Genomic DNA, 22,157 nt, shown 5'->3' on the forward strand with positions numbered 1-22,157 from the left:
CACCAAGTTTCCTCAAGTGCCACTTTTCAGCTGCAGTCCAAATAAATACTCTACACTTGCCAAAACCTGAAGAGGATTTAATGGTTAAAATGTCATATCTGATTTATTATCTGCTTCTAGCATGTGGTCTATTATCCTACACTCTGTGGATTTTCATTTCCCAGCTCACTTGCAGAGCTTTACATTACACATACTGCACTGAACTCAAGATCAATTGCACTTGGCCATATGTGAGCACCAGATGCAATTTCTTTTTCTATTTTTAAAGTACTGTAAGGATACATAAGTTGCAGCAGTAAGAACAATCAAGAAAAATCTCTATTTCAAACAAGAATGTAAGCAGATAAATCCTGTTTTAAATGTAAAATGTTAGAGTAGCACGATGTAGCAGTTCACTAGAAGCAGTTACCTAACATGACATGTGAAAACAACTCAGTTACCAGAGATGGTTAAAGACAGCTCAGTCATCTTGCTTGTATGATTGCATTTCCAGTCACAAAAAATGGCAACATGAAGGAGGAGTTTAAAATAACAAGCTATTACAATAAAGGAGTGGCATGCTGGGCTGTGCCAGGCAACAGACTCAGCAGGACTGTACTGCCACAGACTCTGCTGGGTAACAGGAGAACAGCTGACAGCACTGCTACAGCTCAGCTCATCTGCTGAAATCCAGGGAGCAGCTTTTATTCAAGTGTCAGTTCCTCCAAGATCCTCTTGCACTTGCATTTCCACAAGACTGCAAGAAGCTGATTGCAATTTTTTTTTTTTTTTGCTTTGGTGGCAAGTAAACAAATACAAATACATTGTCAGAAAGCAAGAATTCAAATGTTAGGGGAAGCTGGTGATCAGCAGCACTGCAAATGCCATCATTTCCAAGACAGAAAATTTACCCATTTGTTTGCCAATAGTTTCTCATAGGAGATTTAGACTCCTGGACAAACAGCCAGATCCAACTCACTGGAACATGTTCTGGGTAACTCCATATGTTGCTGTGACATGGCTGCCTGATATAACCTGTCAGCTCTCTGGGAGCATGAGAAGAGCACATGGCATGGGACAAAACCCTGCTCCAGCCCAGACTCCCTAACCTCAGCTGGCAGGGTGTGAGCAAACGTTGTCCTCAGACACATGCAAATGTGCTGCTAAATGTCCAGTGCAGAGAAACATACTGAAAGCTGACAGTTGATTTATTTTAAAAAATATATCCACCAACAATCAGAGACTGCTAGATTATCTTGTTAATTATCATGTCCTTTTAAAAATGTATCTGCTTATTACTTTACCTTGATTAATGCTGGTGTTTACTTGATGGTTATTTACCAGCAATATTTGATCAGGTTGGACAAAAAAGGCTTTTGGTTACAATAGCTAACATGATTAGCCGAGCAGTGCAGAAGGGTTTAATCAAACTGATGAGTTCTCAGATTAGCCCTGGCTCAAATTCAAACTGCAGCACTGTAACCAGTATTGTAGTTGAATTTTGCTCATGTTTATAAACACTCTATACAAGTGTAGGGCCTCTTCCTCCTTCTTTCAGGATGGAACCTTTACTTCCCCTCTGTGAATTCTAGAAGACAAGTTTCCTCATGGCAACATCTGAAGTAAATATCTCCACTGGTCTGACTATATCTCCTTCCCCCCTTTTAATACCAAATTATCAGATTTTTAGTCTAAAAAGCTGTAAATAATAACCTGCATATTCTGTTTATTTCCTTAAGATAAATGAAGTTAAATCAACATCACCATTCTCTTGCCTGATATAGACATTCTTTTTGGTTTGCACATACAGGAGACTCAAACACAAAGTCATTGTTTCCTCTTTCACTGATCTATATGTATTTTAAAATTCCAGCATCCTTAAGCAGATATTTTAAAAAGAGCAGAAAGAGATATGCCGTTTAGAATATTTTCTTATGTGCTTTACCTTGAGGGCTTTCTGTGCAGCTTCACTTGATCCGATAGCAATCAGGTTTGGTCCAGCCATGCTGCAAAAGCTCTTCAGATGCAAAGAATCATGAACAGGGACTGTGGAGACAGCATAATCCTGTATGGGAGTAAAGAAGGGTGCTATAAATATTTTTTAAGTGTTCTAGTTCCATAATTATATGGAGGCATTCCATAATTAATTTTACTCTCCGCAAATTATCAACCCCGGGGCACAGTGTCAACTGTTTAAGTATGACATTGTCCTCTGGACCAGCTTGTCTTGTCTGGAGACTGGCATAAAATCCAGAACATGGTTCAAATACTACTATTGTTGCAACCACAAAGAAATACATTAAAATGCTTAATTAAACAGTAAGTACATAAAATCTCTCCAGGAACCAGCAATAAGAACACAGGGCTGATACATGAGAACATGAAGAACGTGAGTGTTTATGTGCTCTCAAAAAATAACAGCCTCCCACTATCCAACTGATTGTTATGCAGTAATCTCACATTTCAGATCCAACTTCAGCATCTACCACTTTACAGGATGCTCAAACCTTTCAGCAACTTGTACCTTTGGGGTTTTTTTAATTAGGTCTTAAATAAAGTACATGAGTATGACAAACATCTTAGCCAGTACAATTGTTCAATTAGTTCAGTGAATGACAGCTTCTATTTCCTGTGGCATGCAGGAATCTACAAACCTTAAATGTGTCAGCCAGAATTTCTGCACCACGTTGATTTGTCCGCCTGGAGAGACCTACGAAAAATTCTCTGCCTGGAATAAAAAAGCAGACTAGCTTTAGAGACATTTTCAAGCAATCTTTCAAGAATTTTCATGTTATATGTTTCTTTTCTCAAGCTGAGTATTTAAACTGAAAATTCAGCATAAAAGAATGCAACCTGCAATTGTGAGCTGATAATCTAAAGCAATTAATCCTTTGCCAGAAGAGATATTTAACCAGAAGCATAAATAGCTTCCTCTTCTAAATCTCTCCAGTGGTCATTGGGTCAGGAAAGACAACAGCTGGGCTGGATTAGTACACCACTGATTAACCATTTCCCTCTCCCTTTGAGATTTCCTCTGGTCTCAAGGCAGATCTGCAGTCATCAGCATCCTCCAGCACCAGAGAAAATCAGTGCTGGATCTGCACTGCCTGAGGAAGGCCTCCCTTCCTGGTCTGCCTCTGTAGCAGACCCTTCTTTCCCTGTGGTGCTCTAAGGCAGGCAGCCAGCCTCCTGTGATGCTGATCAAAACCAACAGGCTCATTCAGCACGGGCAGGGAGCAACCCTGTGTGCAGCCAATGGGAGAAAATGCCTAATGGGTTTAATGACATAAAAAACACAGGCAGTATCTTCATCTTGGAAGTCAACCATGCATGTAAGGCTCATGACATCTGACAGGCAACTCCACCACATCCCTGATTAAGTAAAAATTTCTTTTTTTGCATTTAATTCATTGAACTAGCGACAATTGTCTGCATCAAGCTTTTGCAAGTCCTGAAAATGAGTCTGGTGAACGTTATCTGCTTGTAATAAGAAATATGAAACAACCCCTGACAGCTGACTACTGAAAGCATTTTTCTTATTGGCACTTTACAAGCTAAAATAAAATCTGTATGCACAGAGTTGTTCTTTGTAGTGTGTGTACTGCTACTCCATTTATTCAGGTATTAGGCAGGACATCGAGGGCTGCACTGAGAACTCATCTCTCAGCAACCTTCGTGACATTTAGCAAACAACAGATTCAGCAAACCACAGCAATGACATTTTATTGTGCTGCTGTCAGACAATGCGCAGTCTTTAAGGCAGTCCGAACATGTGAACAGTAAATTCACTACCTGTGATTATTATACCTGTAAATAAGACATCTCCACCATCCAAGGTTGCATTTTCATCCACCATCTCAACTATATTAAGGTTGAGACTTTCCAGTGCTCTCTTCATGGCTTCAACCTGTTTAAAAGAAAGTTATTAAGGACATATTGTACTGTCGAAAATTTTTTTTAAAATCTGCCAGAAATACATATAATTAATAAGAATTAAAGCCTTTTAATGCACCTTTAGCAGGATGGATGGCAGGGTCCTTTGTGGACTGCCCATCACAGTTCCCCATCTGAGGCCTCTGTGGTCTGGGGGATGGGTTGGCAAGGGACAGAGATCAGGCTCTTGTCTTTGCAGAGGAGCCATGCAGCATTCAGGAGGCACAGACAAGGGCTCCAAAGCACATGTTAAGTCCAGTCCCTCTGCACAGTAATATCCTCTTGAAAACCCTGTCCCCCAGATTTGGGCCAGAAAAAGCAGCAGCAGAGGAGTGAGGTTCATTCCTTCCACTCTGCTCAGACACAAGAGATGGCTCTGCCAGCCATGGAGGTGGCAGCTCTACCCCAAGTTCCTCTTCAGCCCAAAGGAAAAAAAAATCCCTAGTCAGTAAATGTTCAAATTCCTTATGGCTTTGCAATTTTACTAGGCACTAGTTCTCTTTGCATGTTTGAGCTACCCTGTTTCAGAATTACAAGACATTTCATGCCTATACAATGTGGGGCTTACTGCTTGCTGTGGAGAGTCACACACATGGCTGGAAGTCAGAGCCTGTTTCCTGCTGAGAGAAGTTTTTATCAGGAGCAGGGAATGCAGCTTCAGTAGGTTCCTTCTTTCCCACTGAGGACTGCAGAGGATGCCTAAAGCAGAATCTGTTTCTATAGAGGCTCGTATCACTTGCCATCCAGAACAGGGGCTATGCTCAAACAGCATCACTGGGGTGCCTTGTAAGGCAAAAGAAGAACCTACACACAACCAACCATTCACCAAAAGCATAAACCTGTAACTTGCAGAATGTCAATAAAAATAAGAGCTCATCCACAGAAACCCGTGAACTTGATCCCACACAGGGGTATCTGCATGTTCAGTGAAACTTCCTCACCATGGTTAACTAGAGGTGCCCAGAAAGCATTAATAAACATGGCAAACACAGTGAACTCCTATTCTGCATGTCCCACAGGTCACTCATCTATTTAAAGTGCTAAATTAAGCATTTCTAGAAAAAAACACATGGAGCTAAAACAAGTGACACCATACTAGTCTTCCAGCCCTGTACAACAACAGAGGCAGTCCTGGCAGCCCTGCTCCTGGGCTCTGCCAAACTACACCTGCACAGCAGGAAGGGCATACGATGGTGACAGGTCCTTCACTCTCACTGTGGCAGCCTCAGCATAAGAGCAGCACACAGTTGGGCTGACACACCTTCCTAAGAGCAGTGCTGGCTTTAGGGAATAAGGAAACAGCCAGACATGATCCACCTAAGCTACCTTTTCCTGCTCATTTTCCATGACCTGGCAATGAGGCATTTGTGAGTGATCCCATTAATGCTGAGCCAGGCTCATAAGGCAAGGGCAGGTCCCCATGGGCTGTCAGGACAGGTGATGTGGGTCTGTGTGGGATACACTGGAGGCAGCACTTTATCCAAGCCTCATCTGCTCTCTGGAAGTTTCTCTTCTTCTGTAGCATCTTCTCACTCTCCAGCCACTGGAGAGAAAAAACCCTGGACTGTTAAGCACACTGTTAAAGTAGGTGCCTCAGTTAAAATTTGTGAAGGACAGAGGCAGATCTTTGTGCCACCTGCAGAACTCTGATGAGTTACAGTGCAACTCAGAACTGTATCCAGGGGGTTTCTGATAGCAAGGGATTCACAGAGAACCATCTAAGGCCTTGACATGCAGCCTGGAATGAGCCTACAGCATGCCATTTACAAATAACACTTCTTTTTTGCTCCTCTGTCTTTCAACTGATGTTAAAATGACTTCAGGCAGAAACCTGGCACTCAAGAGTCTCCAGGCTTAGCAGAAAGGCTTCATCTTTCTTAGTCTTGCTGTTTAACCTCCAGCATTCTTTAAAATTAAGTTTATAATGTGGATTGGACCCACGTGGTGTTTTACAAATAAATGGGGAACAGCTGAGGTAATATTGGAAAACTGCTGTTGTACAAACATGGCAACATTTCATAACATCCCTGTGCTGAGAGCAGAATGATTTCTTTTGTCTGTGAAGCCCAGTGGGTTTTACTGTGCAGGTGCTCCATGTATAAGAGTCAATAGAACCCAAAGAAGAAAACAATTGTTTAATATGGAGTAATGGAGATGCAGCATGATAAAAGCAGGGTTCCATTCCAAGAATACAGATTCACGCTTTTGTGCTGACATGAGGCAGACAGGCAAACTCCCCATTGGGACACCAGTCACAGGCAGTTAGAATAAATAAATAAAACCATCAGATGGGAGTATTTAAGGCAGAAGGCCAAATGACAAGAAAAAACAGCTTCACCCAGCCTGTTGCATGGTCACCTATCTCCAATTAATCTACAACCTGCAGCAGCTTCCAAAGCCAAAACACCAGGAAGAGAAAGCCCTTTCAGCAGATGTGCTGCCAAGCAGGTGCTCCCAGCAGAAGCTGTCTGGGCTGGCAGAGGAAATCAAGCCAGCGGCTGCCCTGCCATGCAGCCACTCCCCACAGCACTCCTGCCCTCCTCCCTGACCATGTCTCCAGAAGCAGAGGCATCAGCAGAGCTGTGGATGCTCCTGTGGCAGAGGAACCATCCCATGGGGAGACACAAAAGCTTCTCTGGACCACAGGACAACATCTGAGAGAGCAAAGAGGTGCAAAACCTGGGCAGCCTGCAGACATTGTGTGAAGGTGCCTCATGTAGTGAAGGTTCAAGGAAGGCTCAAGCCCCGAGGCTTCCTGAAGTCCTAATGGGACCAGGAATGTGCAACAACTGTGATGAGCTGTGCCCAGGGATGGGCAGCAGTCTCTGTGATGAGGGACACACACACAGCAGTCACAGTGTGGGTGTGAGCTCCCTTCAGCAGGTGGGAAAGCTGCTGCTCCCTGAGCATGGCAAACCATGCTGGGTGCTGAGCAGAGACAGCCCTGCAGGAGCAGGGGCAGCACAGAGCTCCCCAGGGAGGGCAGGCAGGGGAGCAGCAGCACTCCACATCCCTGGCCCAGAAGGCCAACTAATAACCCTTGCACAGTTAACTAAAGTGCCTAGCTCATGAGGCTGGTGGAATGTAAATGCTGACTTTGGATTTGTGATTTGAGTCATATGGATGTTTTAATCACCAGTTGCTGATTACCATTTAACTAGCAGGCTACATCAGAGATGTCTTGAATTGTTTCTTTATTTAATTTACAGGGGTTGATGCAGCTGTAGCACAGACATTAAGGAAAGTTATCAGAATTAAAAGTTGTCCAAAGTCACAGAAAACTAGTTTAATTTGCTTCATGGTGTCCAAGGCTTTGAAGATATTTGTAACATCCTCACATTGTTTTCCTCCAACAGCTGGGTTCATTTTAGCTTATAAAACCAAATTTAAACAAATAAAATGACTGCCATATAAATAGCTGGATCACTTTTCCATGATGGTTGTTCATGGATTCAAGCTTCAGAACACTGTTTTGTAAGGACTTCAAGGAACCAGCAGAAATTCTTAAGAGTTTTAAGAATTGAAATTTAAGAATTTAAACACTTTAATTGGGAAGTGCTGTTCACATGTCTGCTGACACATGCATGTTAGGAATATCTTTCAATATCCCTTGCTTGTGTAAAACAGAAGTCTCAAGTTATTCTTTTTTTTTCCTACAGGCCAACACCAGAAACTTCAATCAGTTGAAGCAGAGATGAAAAAAGCACTAGAGATGAAGAAGACTGAAAAGAAAACTTGGCATTATTAAAAAGACAACTGAAAAGAAAACCCCATAAAGAAGCACACTTGTAAATAAAGGACTCCAGAAAAACAAGCCAGGACTGAATAGCCCATCTGCTGAATTTCCTGTAGAGGGGACAGCACAGACTCACATGATCCCCACCAGAGCATCTCTAAAGCCATCCTGCAGCAGTCCTGAGCTGGGTTTCCAACACAGCAAGTCCATGGAATGTCTTTGACACAGTCCCACCTTGGAAACAGCACGTGCAGCATTCAGACTTGGGGTAAAGTCCACACAAGCAGCTTGAGTCTTTATCTCATCACTGCAAAAGGGACTCTAAAGCTTGGCTCCATCCTTAAACCTTCCCACATCATGAAGGACTGTGCTACTTTCTAACAGAGCTTTTACAGATGGGAATGAGATACAATCTCAAGCTAAGGATGGACAGATGATTGATATCCTCAAGGAAGATGTTTTAAAAAGGGATGTAGGAAAGGGGGTTGATTTTACAAGGTCCTCTATTCTGCACACACTTTATCCTCTCCAAATAACTGATAGCCATTTTCTGAAGTGTGGTGTCTTAAAACATATTGGTGACATTTTCATTCATAATGAATGAAAGACTAATTCACAGAGCTAGCTTTGATGTATAAACAAATAACCACCTCTTGCTTTTTTCTGGGAAAGAACTAAAAAACAGTGAATAGAAAAGTCCTCTGTGGAACCACAGTTACCCAGGAGACACCAGCAAAATACACAAAATATTTGGACACTACCTGATTACAAGCATTGTCACTATGAAGAAGACTTACATTGCTCGTTCTTTTAGAAGCAGCCAAGAGGAAAAGTCACCTTCCCTCACTTTATCTCCTTTATTTGAAAACTAAAATCCCAGGTAGTCAGAAATGCTGCACACAAAGAGAGCACTCATCTGCAACCCTTCAGATTTCTGTATCTTATTATCTCAGGTCAGCTTTAGGTTTGTAACGTGATATTGGGTTTCATTGTACGTGTATCCATTAGTACACGGGCTGAGCGTTAAAGCTTGTATGCTTTGTGCAGAGATATTTTTCTAATAAGCACATTCCTGGTGTGAGATGGGATGTGTCTAATCCATATCAAAGCTGATTGAGAGACAATGGGCTCCAGCCAGCTCAGCTCTGTTTCAAGGAAGGAGGACAATAACTGCGTTTGACATTTATAAAAATCTAATTTCCTCGTGCTTTAAAAATGGAGCTCATTACCCTTCGCACTGGTGCCTTCCACCAATTACTGTAACTGATGTGTAGGGATTTTTTCCTTCTCTATATTAGTACTTGATGCACTCTAAACATAGGCTGCTTCCTAAATTATTTACTGGTCTCCTGTGCACTAACCATATTATGGGATTTATGTTATTGACAGAAGAAGGAAATTATCTTTTCAAAAGACAGTGGAAACAGGGAAATGATTTTGCAAGCCATCATCTCACACCTGCCAAGACCAGGGCAGATTTTCCCCTGGGTGGTGGGGCCATGGGTGAGGCGCCACTCAGGCTCCCAAAATGTCCCATGGGCAGGGGCACAGCTGGGGCTTGGCAGAGGCTGCAGATGGTTTCAAATCAGGCATCTTCTAATGACTGCAGGGACCGATCTGCCTTTGTCTCCAAGCTCTTGGTGAAAGGGGGAAGGTGCCTCCAGCCCTGGCTTAAAGGAAAGGATGCAGAGGGATTCAGAGGGCAGAAGACCATCCAATGATCCAGAGGTGAAATGAGGTTTCTAAGCTAGCAGAGCTCAGCTTCCTGTGCTCACAGCTCAGCTCTCCAGAGACCAACCACAGCTCTAACAAAAAGGGCTCTCAGTCCAAGACACACTACTGCACTGTCTCCTGAAAGTTTACATCCACCACCCCTTTCTCCAGCTTGTTAAATCACAAATACTGCATTTCAGACTTTACTTCATTGTGTTTTAAACAGGCATTCATAGCTGTGCAAAGCAAATGTCAGACCTAACATATGCAGAAGTTAGACTATAATAATCTCAAAGGTGATTATTTCTGGAGCCATTAGATCAGAGTTCACAAAGTGCCACTGTCCATATATAACACATTTTTCAGCAAGGTTTTGAGTAAAGGCTATAAACAGAGATGGACAGATCTGGGGCCAGGACAGGGTAGACTTCAGTTTTGCAAAACCAGATACCAATGTTGGTCACAATCCACGCTCTTGCCTGCCTGAATCTGCTCCATTTGGACATGAGGGAAGTCTGTCTCCTTCTGATGATAAGCTCTGCCCTTCTGGACCTGCACAGGCTTCAAAGAAAATAAAGCAGTGCTGCAATAGTTTTGAGGGTTTTTGAGAAGAAAAACCCACTCCTGGTTGTTTTCTCACTTTAAATAGGTCAGGTGCACACCCTTGTGCATACTGATCTCAGAAATTTGTGGGATGTTGGTTGTGGTGAAGTTTCCAACTCATTTTCCCAGTGTTGATACCAGAAAGGGCCTTGGCTCTCGAAAGCTTATCAGGAAAAACACATAAGAACAAGATGCTCCAGAACTGCTATTCAATGAAGGTCAGGCAGTAAGAGTGTGTTAAGAGCAAGACAAAAAGTTTAGCTGTGTCCTACAAACAGCCACCAGCACACCCTGGTAAGGACATTCTGTACCTGCCATTCCCACTTCCACCAGCTGACAGGTTTGCTTTGGCAATCAACCTCCCTTTTCACCCACACAGGGCCTTTGTGTCCATCCCACTGCCTCTTTTGAGAAGGGGAGAAAAGGAAAAGACCAGCAGTGGCCTGGTCCCAAAGTGGATCAGCACTGCTCAGCTGCAGGCTCCTGGATGCCATGGGTGGGTAGGCTGCTCCCAGACACCCACACAAATCACATCTGCTCTCCTCAGCTCTGACTAATCTGAGCATGACCTCACTAAACTGGGCTGAACCTCACATACCCAGAAAAGGGCTTTTTTGGCATTTCAGCTGATGGTAGCCTGCCACTCTGCCAACATGGAGGCCCAAGGCCAGGCCCTCACCCAGGTGGCAAGGCGGTTACACAGCAACATCAATCAGCCTCTCCTGGCCCAGGGGCTGTGCCAAAATACCAACCAGCACAGCCTGTCCTCAAGCCTCAACCATTTTTCATCAAACAAGGCCAGAGAAGGGACAATGAAGAATACCAAGGGACTCCTGACCTGTACTCTCAAGGAGATGACAACTTGTTAGCTCCTCCTGATGCACAGATCCCACACTAATGCCTCTAGATTGCAGCTCTAAGACGGTCTCATGCTTAATCAAAGCTTGCACCAAAAGCAGGTGCAGTTTCTGGCACAGTTTTGGGGGTTATGAACCATGGAGTTCAGAAAGGGCCACAGAGATAATGATCTCATTTGTTACTGCCCACACATGCCAATTATGGATCCAAACCCACTTAGTGCCCTACTCTGAACCAGTCTCAAGGGATGTGCTGAGGTACCTGGTGCAGAGTGGCCATTGCCCCAGGAGAGTGCCCTAAGTCTGGGGTGATCACAGTACTATACCAGGGATTAACAGGGAAAGGGACACATGGAAAAAGCTGGACCAGGGCACCACAGAGAGGGACTGGCCCATGTAGGAAAACCAGAATAAGGGGTGTCTAAGGTTCCTTGTCCTAGAAAAGCTTCTTGATCAAGCAAGAGAGGAGCTTCAATCTGACTGATCTCAGGAATTCAAGCAGCAACCTCCTCTTCCAGGTACATTCAGTTAAAAACATAATTAATCTGGTTGTCCTTTGAACATGTTGTGTTTTAATATCTAAGCAGAACTGAGGCACATAAGAGCAACTTTACAGGAGTAAAACATGCCTGGGTTTCTCCTTCCTCTCTTTCACCATTTAGCCTTTAAAATCAAGAACACTATTTCCTATAAATTGGGAGCCAGCAACAGCTCACTACAAAAAGTTGGGCTGAAATTTCAACCCACAGCAAATGAAAATAATTTCAGTCAGGTTTTAAAAATTCACTGGGAAGCAAAAAAGGATGTTAAAAAGATGGAGATTTAAAGTCACTAGAAGAATAGACTCTCTGAGATCCACTAAGCATAAAATCAGGTTAGTGGAAAAGTTTAAGGGGCATGAATGCATTGCTAGAGAAAAACAGAGAAGATTTTGCCGGATAAAGATGATGACATGAAATTTAAGTCGTACACAGGCATGCTGAGAAAATAATGTTCTAAATACTTTCTGCTTACAATTACAAAATGATCAATTGTTAAATGTTGGACAGAGAAATATATTCCATTCTGTCTGGACATGCACAGCAGGCCAAGAATGCACCTGGATAAGCCAAGCATTCATTATCTCCCAGACACTCAATATCCCATAATACCCTCAGCGGCTGCCAGCTCCTTGTCCATCGTTGACCAAACGCCATGTGCCCCATTTTACAGCTGAAAAGTATTTAAAATTCATGAAGCCTGTTGAAAGCTCAACTGTCACATTCTGCTCATTCCACAGGGTATGGGAAAACCGTGCAGAAGGGACATTTCAACCAGGGCTATTATGGCTCTTGAATAACCAATATTCCATTAAATTGCTAATAAACCCACTTGAAGATAAGTTGATCACAATCGAACCATACAGTAGCATTCCTTTCCTTTAACACCAAGTTGTCAGGTTTCACTCTGTACTGTACTACTGTTTCTGTGCCATTTGTTCCTGCCTTGACACAGAGCATTCAAGACACTCACTTTGTCCCCACTAATCTAAATGCCCTATTCTAAAGAGGCTGAAAGATCTTTGGCAAGGATACTCTGCTTATTTTAAGGTAGGGAAGTCTTTTCAAAGGAAAAATGAAAAATAATTAAATACCCTCAACAGGGAAATGTGGGGCTTTGCAGCTTCTTGAACAAGGTGCCCACAATTTGAACACAGTGGTAAATGGTATGAGCACCTCCCAGCCTCACTAGTGCTCAGACAAGCTAGGTCTGCTCTGAAGTTCAGCAACTCATTTCATCCTTCCTTCACTAATCCTTAGTTTTATCAATCAGATATAAAAAAATTCTCAAATAAACTTCAAGAGTATTTGCATTTTTGCATTAAAATGGATTTTGTAGTTAGTGGTCAAGCTGCTGGCAGGTCTGCCATTGTCTGCTGATCTGCTGTGTGCACATGTCCTTGTACCAAGAAGGCTACAAGTTTTGTAATTTTTAACACTGAAAAGAATATCAATGTCAGAGGGTATTTAAAAGTTTTAATTTTATATTGACTAACCCAACTCTGCTGAAAAGTAGCTCCCACCCAGCTCCATCCCAGAAGGGAAGCATCATCACCACCCAGCTCTGACATCTCCCATCATCTCTCTGAGGTATGTGGGACCCAACCTGCAGATTTCAGCTGCACAAATGGCCAAGAATCATCATCACAAACATCTGATCCTCTTTAGTCTCTCTGGTGGGAAGCTCCAGACACGACCCAGTGGTTGCCACCCCATCTGCCACACACCAAGGATAGGCAGGGAGGAGAAGCAATTGCTCCAGAGGGCACCTGCCAGTCCTGGCTCCCTCTGGAACCAATTCAGCTCAAGGAGCAATGGCCATCCTCAGAGGCAACAAAGAATATTTTTCTTCCCACTGAATTCACTCACTAAGCAGGCTTTCACAAGGAGCATCCGGCTGCTCCCATGTTATTTTATAACAAGGGCCCCACGGGCAGAGGTTTTATTAACCCAGCATTTTCCCCTCTAATAATAGGTTTCATTCATGCTTTCAGAGAAGTTGACCTGTCTGTCGTATTTTAGCTATGCTAACACATGCTGCAAGAGTGCCCTGAGGTGTCTAGACATATATAACAACAATAATGGCAGAAAATTTAAATTCTGACCATTTTCCTTCTCCCACCTAGTTCTAGTAAGGTTTCCACTGGCAGGCAAAACAAATGTAATGCCAGCAGGTCTATGGAAGTTTGCTGGTAGCCTGAAATGGAGTTAAATCCTTGAAGACACACCAATGGTTTAAAAAAGTCAATAATATATCTCAATATTAAAAAAGCAAACAAATAATCATCTAATGATCAAATTTGCCCTCACAGGGCTAGGTGGGAGATTTCAACCTGAAAATAACCTTTACCAGTCTAATACTATACTGACAATTTTAATAAAATCTTAAAGAAAACTATGCAGTAAGTAACATGGCTATTGTTCCTTGAACTCACAGTGAAAATGGAAAAGAAAGAGACAGTCCTGCTTTGGCACCAACTTCCCATCTGAGGCTTAGAGTCATAAGAAGGGAACAAGGATAAAACAGCAAGCAGTAAAATATGAAGAGCACAAGCAGCTGGTGCAGTCTCTTTTAAGAGATGGAAACTTTAATCAATGCATTGCCCTGCATTTCCTTGCAGGCTCATCACGAGTTCAGCCCAGCCTACAGCACAGGGCTGGGAAAAGCCTCTGTCCCCCAGAAGCTTCCTATGCACCCTGCAAATGCAGAGAGGCATAATGGCACCTCTTGGGCTGTTTTGCCAGGACACCCCTCACCCTCCTGTGCCTCTCGAGACAGGTCTGCAGTTCATGCCTCCTCCTCACCTTTTGCATTTTTAAGCTGTAAAACTAGAGACAATAATTAATTTTAAAACATCAACAACTGTACATAGACCACCTTCACTACAATGGACAGGTTAATTGCATTAACACAGCACTAACAAAAGTGAGCTCCTGCTTTCAGCCAGCCTGCTCAAACCCTGCCTCCCCTTCTTCCCCCACTAATGTCTCAGGGGAACTACAACACTGTTGCTCAAAAAATGACAAGACCAGAGAGTTACAGAACAGGGAGTTCATGGTGATTAAACCTCCTACGTGACAACATTCAGTCCTCCTGCCCAAGAGAGGACAGCAACCTTCGAGATGCTGAACCATGGCCTCAGCCCTGAGGAGGGAGCACGGGAGCCTTCCCAAAGCTGCTCCAAAACCTTTCCACTGAAAGGGCTGTGAAAGGCACGTGTCTGCCCTGAAAATCACTTTGGATGTAAGTGATACACCAGCAGCAGTCCTGCAAAACTGTGGATTTCTTACTTATGACAAACATCTGAATCCTTGGAAAAGGGACACAGCCACCTGCTCTTGACACAGTGATGTTTCACCCAGCCAAAAAGGGGCACACGCACAAACTCTGATCTACACAGCCCTGAGCTGTGCCACAAATACTAATGAAGTACAAGCCAAAGGAATTCCTTCAAGGCCTCCATGCATTTAAATACCTTTAAGTCTACATGAATTTCAATGTACTGACATTTAAACAATTTGCCCAAACAATTTCTGCAATATAGGCATATGGGTAGAGAACTTGAAATATTCTTTTTAAGATGCAGCACACATCCTTTTAATACTTAGCAGTGGATATGTACTGATCAAGTTTCAACCCAAAACCTAGATTAGAATACTACACATTTTTGCTTTTTCAAAAAGAAATTGCTTAGGTGCTCATTCTAAGTTCAAGTCAGTGTCATTTCAACTCTCAGAGGACACTTTGATTACCTGCATTAATGATGCTTGCAATTCCACACAGATTTGTCAGGAGAACATTTGGTTGCAGGTGGGAATTAGAAGGGCCAAACCTGAACACAGGAGCTGAGCTATAGGCAGGCAGAAGAGGCTGAATTACCCCCACTCAAGATGCCCCTTTACATTTAACACAATAAATGCAGAATGCAAATGTCTGCATGCCAGTAAGGAAAGCACTTTCAGAGCACTAACCGGTGCAATGGGGTTCATTGTTTTGCTCCTTTCCCTACCAAACAAGCTGCTGCACACTTTTACAGATCCTGAGACCACATTCTTTCAATAGAGCTAAATATTGCACTCAGCTAAGTAGTACAGAGAAGTCGGGGGTGGAAACAGTGTTACATTTTAACAACATTTTAACAAACTACACTTCCTTGCCATGTTTGCAACTCAGTCTGCACTTTGCTGCTGTAGAAACATCTTCCAGTATTCATGCATAAAATACAAGTGGATTTAAACAAAGGGAAGCTTGTAATGCAGAGAGATGTAGGGAAAAAAAAAAACTGGAGAAAATTAATTAAAGCTCTTGTAGTAGAAAGACACTTTAGACGTGAGACTCCTAACTCAATCATGCTCCTTTAAAAAGGTGTGCGTTTGCCAACTGAGCCCTCTCTCCTTCACTCACTCACCAATCCCGCTCCTGGGGCACTATGGACACAGCTTCAGTATCTGCCTACTTCATTTTGTAAACTTATTTTGGGAGGGAAGTATCTCTCTGCAGGCTTTAAAGTGCATCTTAGAAAAGATGGTTTCACTCAGAGCATTCTTTAAAAAGCACTACCCTGAGGAGGAAGCAAATACAGTAAGAACTCTTCCCTGCTACACTGCACTGGGCTAATTGCTTTTGATGACCTATATTTCCTAATTATGCCTCCTCTCTCTGAGGCAGAACAAGCCCAGGTTTCACTGCACCCAGGTGGGTGCCCTTTGCTGAGCAGCAGCGATGATCCCAAGGGATGACACAGGGCAGCCCCCGAGCTCTGCCCTCCTGCCTGCTGCCAGCCCTGCTCTGGGGACACGCTGATGCCATGATCCTCTTGATGGGTGCGCTGTCTGGAGTGACCCCTGCCATCCAGGAGCTCAGCAGGAACCCCATGGCACAGAGCAAGCAGCAGTGCCATGACTGACAGACACAGCACAACACCAGCCCAGGGAGTTTCCAGACTCCCGTGGGAACAGGGAGCACATCTGCTGGAACAGCAGCCAAGAGCTGACCATACATCAGACTCCAGTATTACTTTATAGTCACTCTAATGGCTTTTCCTTTCTCCACACAGTCCTACACAACTTCACCTCCATAAAGAAATAAAGAAAAACACTGGAATTTATATATTTGTTACCAAATGGAAACTATTACCTAAGCAGATGCTATCAACACCATCAGAGGCCTGGAAGAAACCTGACAGCTTGTAACTGGAGCATTCTCAGGCAAAGAGGATGCCAGAGCCTGCAAGCTACCTGCTGCAAACAGAAGGTGAGCTTGGTGCTGGAGTAGTCACTCATGAAAAAGTTAAATGAAAACCACTGAATGCACTCCTGCCACGAGGAGCACCTGGCAACTGTTTCTGGTTTTGACTACTCCTTGCCCCACTGGGGAAATTGTCACTGCTGTATAAGGGGGCTGAGCCTCCCTGAGGACCACAGTCCCAGCCAGGAAAGCCCCAGCCCTCCAGCAAAGGGACTCAGTTGAGTACCTGCCCTGTCACCCAGCCTAGGAGGAGGGAAACAATGCCTACACCATGGTGCAAGCATGGGGGACATTAATATGAGCACCTGATCCATGGACAGCTGCCTTTGACTGTGGCATTGAGCACTCAGTGCATCTCCTGCAAGCATCCTGGAGAAGAAAAAACATCTTTTTAAAATAGCTTTAAAACTTGCTATTTATGCAGCCCCAAGTAAGGAAGAAGCTCAGGAGTTCCTCATTCACTCCTCACACTCACTGAGTTACATGTCAGAGATCAGGGACAAGCATATGCTGTACAGCAAGGTTTTTTATCATCTTCAGTAAGAAGAGTTTTCTGCAGATCAGAGTGACTCCACACTGTGCACTCTTACAGATCTGGGGGGTCAAGCAATGAGGTGGAAACCTGGGAAAATAATGACTGCTATATTCTTTGTGGATGTCAGTACTACCTACTGTCTCTACCTACTGCTGAATGCTTTTCATGTCCTGCAAGTCATAAGAGCTCAAGGCAAATAGAAGAAATCTTGTTTTCCTACCTGTTTTGGCTGGCGAAATAAAGTTATAACTGCAGTTATGCAACACTGAAGAGAAGCTGAAGAAAAAAAATACAGTCTGTGAGGTCAGAGCAAAAAGAACATGGTATTTTGTTTGGGCTGCTTCACATTCAGCTTCCACTTCAGCAGGTAACAGGCTGATAAAAAGGGCAAAGGTAGGAAGCAAACCTCCAACACACTGGAACACATCAAGACTTCTCAATACTCCCTTGGCACTCATGGAAGACATTCAGCTGCTCCCTCAGAAACCTCTTGTTACAATGACCAGAAAGGTGTTGCTCCTGAAAAACCTAACCCATGGTTGGAGGGCAATACATTACAAAGGCATGATAAACTGTTCAGAATATAGATGATACTCTGCACCCTTTCTCTTTCAGACCAAGTGATGAAGTGAAAAACACACCCAACATCAAACAGATTCCATAGCAAAAATGGATGTTCCTAGTAAGCAAAAGCAGTTACATAACACAGACTTAATAGTTTTCAAAAGCCTTATTTTCACAAAACTGAAATACTTGAGCTAAATCACTGAGCAGCTAATCTGCACACTAAAAATATGTGATGCCTAGGAGCAGTTTTAAGAAAATGTCATTAAATTACCAGAAAACCCACTCTCACATGTGAAAAATAATGCTGTATTAGATGAAGGATCAGAGATAAAGTCTAAGTTCATTGGTACAGAGATTAAATTAAATCAGATATAAACCCCAAAACAATTGTGGCAAGTTTTAGTGCAATGTATCAGAAATGACGAGAATTTATACAAGCAAAAGGACCTAGCAAAAACCTCTGGATATCAGAATCAATATGCATGAGAACCTTCTTTTCCCCTCCTTCATTTCCCTACCTTAGGAACAACAGGAAGAGCAACAGTAATGCTGATTTATTACTACCTGAAATTACTATTCACCTGCAAAAGGTGAAACTTTCAAAATTCACGCCAAAAAGGAAAATATTTCTGCTCTTCATGGGTAAAAAGCCAGTTAAATATTCAGAGAGTATTACAAAGAGTAATTCTCATCCCATACCTTCCATAACACAGGAAGACATTACACAGCAGCTATTAAGAAGCAGTTTTAAAACAGCAGCTCAGGATGATTCCTACCTAATGTAAGAGTTCTGTAGTGTTTATCATCCTTATGGGGATGCTGGAAAAATCTGAAAAATGACTGAGAGGGGAGTAATAAGGAATAGAAGGGAAAAAAATTATTACTACCAATCATCATGTGCTTCTAACAAGTCAGTCTCATCTAGTTTAAAACAGCTTTGGATGAAATGCTGACCATCACTAGCAGTGATGTAGCAGGTTAAGCTGGATACAAGTGACACTGCTGCTGGTATAAAAGCAGAATGTTTTCACACACCTCAGGACCTGATGAGAATGAAAATCACTGCTGGATAAGTGTGTTTCAAACAGAAGCCCCTCAGTGCAAGGTCACTCAAGTTTCACAGAAGTAGCCTGAGGGCACACAGTGATCACTGTCCAGTCACCAAGGCAGTGTTAAACCCTGAGCAAACCAGGTCAGAGGCAGGGACAGCCCAGGGGGCACAAGTGACCAAGCCACAGTGCCATATGGCCAGTGCAAAGGCTGCTGGCTGGCCCAGGGCCTCGGGCCACGGCCAGGGATGGCCCATCTGCTCAGTTTGTCAGCCAAGCCACCACGGAGGATCACTGTCTGCATGTGGGCTCCAAGCACTGCCCCACAGCTGAAGGGACCTCGTGGGGCAGACAGGCAGGGCACTGCTGTAGGGACAGATCCACCATCCCAACGTGGATCCCCACTGCCACAGCTGCTCTCAGTGCCACATCCAGCCAGGGAGAACGTCCAACAGTCACAAGCAGCTTGGAGAGCAGCCACCAGAAAGAATGCATCATTCCCAAAATCCCCATCAAACAGCATTCACAGAGCTCAATCTGTTTCAGAGGATCACAGAGAGGATTATAAAGGCCTTCAGTCATGTCTATGAAGACATACACAAGGAAGCAAAATTCAGTAAACAAGCTCTGACAAAATACAGCATCTAGAAGCACTGTACAGGCAAACCATTAGCCATGGCTGATGCATGAATAGTACTCTCATTTCTAAAAGGAAGATAATTTATCATTGAGATAACTAAGCAAGGATTGTGTTTAACTCGTTCCCTTCTTTAGAGCCCAAGCAGAGGGCCACCCTTGGGCAGCAAGCAGCCCAACTCCAATATGGCAGCACAGATCTGGGAGGTGATACATGCAGTGCTCAACCTGGGGGCTCACTGCCAGTCTGGGTACCAGAAAAGACTGGCAGACACCACAACTTCATGACTTTTTTGTTCTTGTTCAGTGATGGGGTAGAAGATACAGAGCCTGGTGAGAAACTAAGACTCTTCTTGCACATGGCTCATGTCAGTGTAAATTATGTAGTTTTAGGAACGGAGGACTCTCAAAATCTTGACTGAAGAACTTTTTTCATTTAGTTTCGGTTTTTTTAATTGCTACACATCCTTGCACAGGCAGAAGTAGGTTCACAGAAACAGACAATGTGCTCTGCTCACTGCCTACAAATGGATCCCCTTTCTTCTTGCAGGTACTAAAAGGTCTCCTGGAAAAGCTTGTGGCTATTTAGGACAGACAAAGTGGTTAAAGATACCATACAGTACCATTTACTCACCACTTCTGCAGGTGTACTTAGCAAATAGGAATATTAAAGTACACTCCTGAGTGAAAGCACAAGGCATCTGCAGTACATATGCAACACATCCAAGTGATGGGATAGCTGGGGAGGAGCAGTGTGAGCGGCAGAGTTCACTTGGGAGGGGCGGGGGCAAGGCAGCTCGGGAAACACTGACGTATTGTCTTTCCATTACTAAAAATTACACTTTGTGAAAAAGCATTAGATCATTTTAAGAGGTTTATATAAGGACACTGAAAAACAAGTTCTTTTGCAAATTCTATTTTTTTTAATGCCTCCCTCCCCTTTCTATTTCCACTATGCATCAGGTTGTGAAAATCCAACATGCAATAAGTCTAGTGTTCCCAGACAGAGAGATCAACCTCAACACAAGTTAAATCTTCCAGCTGTTTCCAGCTCCTTCTCTCCATCAGACAGGCTCATAGCAGTGTCTTAATTACTTGTTTAGGAAGGATGTGACATGCTCCAATTTAATACATTTAGCCCTTCTTAGAGCAAATGTAGAATTAAGCCTCAGTATGCACTTGACAGATCTCTTAGCAACTAGAGTGCAATCAGCCAACAATGGATGATTCACAGTTTTAGCAAGAGTGTGCAGAACTGCCTGCCAAAAGTCTGAATAAACTCACATTGCTAGACACTATGGTAAAATGTACCCTGATCTCTTTTAAACTATTATATCATAGAGGAAAGTTGAACTGCATGCATTCCAGCAGCTTGCCTGAGTCTGGAAATACAATTGAACTGCAACATCTCGATTTTAAGAGAATTGAGACTTTTTGGTGGTTATTTTCACTTAATTATGATAATTGTACCTTTCAAGAAGAACTGTTCAAATCTATCAGTTTGTGTAAAAAAGGGATGACTTCTGTTTCCATTGCTCTGAAATAGGAAGAGGCTGGAGGATGCTAGTGGGGGTAGTCTGTCCAGAGTCACAGTGATTAAAAAATGGGCTTAATCTCACGCCTACTGCTGCAGGGGCCACTGGCATGTGAAATATTTAGAGATCTCTGTGCAATCCATGAGTCAGAGAGGAATAGAAGGAAGGACCTCGACAGAGTGCAAATATCTATCCTGACTCATTGCTATCCTCCCTTTATCATCCTCCAAAGCCCAGCTGAGGATCAGGCTGCCACAGCAGAGACAAGATTGTTTGTACTTCTACAGCCAAATTTCTGCCTTCTTTGACCAGTTTTCACTCCAAGGTTCAGATTTTCCTCTGGAAGAATTTCCTCTCCGGTCTCCATGTGACTATCTTCCTACACAAAACCAGACTCAAGCAAATCCTTTACGAAATACTATTGAAAAAATAAACGAAACTGGAAAAGCTCCACTGGGATTAGGCCCACACAGAGAGGGCACAGAGTGACACAGGGTAAGTCACTGACTCTTCCCTTTCAGCTACAAGCATGAATCATGAGCAGAGCTTTTCCTGTGGCACACCAGACACCAGGGTGAAACCCCTTGTGAGTAACAGTGCCTGGTCCCAGGAGATGGGGACAGCCCTCCCCTAGCATCCCAGTCTCATCTCAATGCTGTTACAACAAAGGGTCCTTTGGATCTCTGGCAGAAACTTCAGGTCTGGTGATCTAAAAAGCATTCAGCGTATTTTATGGTGATTGAGCCATTGCATCTGCTCGTATCTCATATTTTGGACTCTATTTTTCATCATCCCTTCCTTGAGACATCAATACTGACAGCAGAAGAGAGCTGACACGGTTATCTTCCTACTTTAACCACCTCAAGCTGCCACTCTCTTGACACCCACCAAACAAAACCCCATTTCAAAATACAAACTTCCTAGCCACTTTTCTCTGCCAGTTTTTTCTGTAGCCCTTGTTCTGTGGCTCTCTCTTGAGGCAGGGGACAACCTGGTGCCATTCAGTGGGAGCCCCAGCCATACCCCCCATCCTAGGCACCACATGAATGCTGTGACCCCACCTCACTCCCAGGAAAGAAAGCCACGGTCCTCACAGACCAGGCACAGACCCAAGACAGTGAAACACTGCTGGGTGCTAAATCTGCTCACCACTTGGGCAATGTGCCCTGGCAGCCCAGTGCTGCCCCAGCCCCCCCCAGACTGGGGACCTGTCCCAGAGAAGGCAGG

General features: G+C 43.6%; 1 protein-coding gene across 1 annotated transcript in view; it reads right to left on the reverse strand.

Annotated features, from left to right (window-relative positions):
- The window catches only part of DDAH1 (dimethylarginine dimethylaminohydrolase 1), a 57,275-nt gene that overhangs the window by 13,042 nt on the left and 22,076 nt on the right, over positions 1-22,157 (reverse strand). Inside the window, exons 2-4 of the mRNA XM_066555384.1 lie at positions 3,787-3,886; positions 2,634-2,707; positions 1,925-2,044 (exon numbers count right to left, since the gene is read on the reverse strand). Of these exons, the coding sequence (XP_066411481.1) occupies positions 1,925-2,044; positions 2,634-2,707; positions 3,787-3,886 (294 nt within the window). The remainder of the gene's footprint in view (positions 1-1,924; positions 2,045-2,633; positions 2,708-3,786; positions 3,887-22,157) is intronic.

Source organism: Molothrus aeneus, chromosome 9 (assembly GCF_037042795.1).
Source record: "Molothrus aeneus isolate 106 chromosome 9, BPBGC_Maene_1.0, whole genome shotgun sequence".
Lineage (NCBI taxonomy): Eukaryota > Metazoa > Chordata > Aves > Passeriformes > Icteridae > Molothrus > Molothrus aeneus.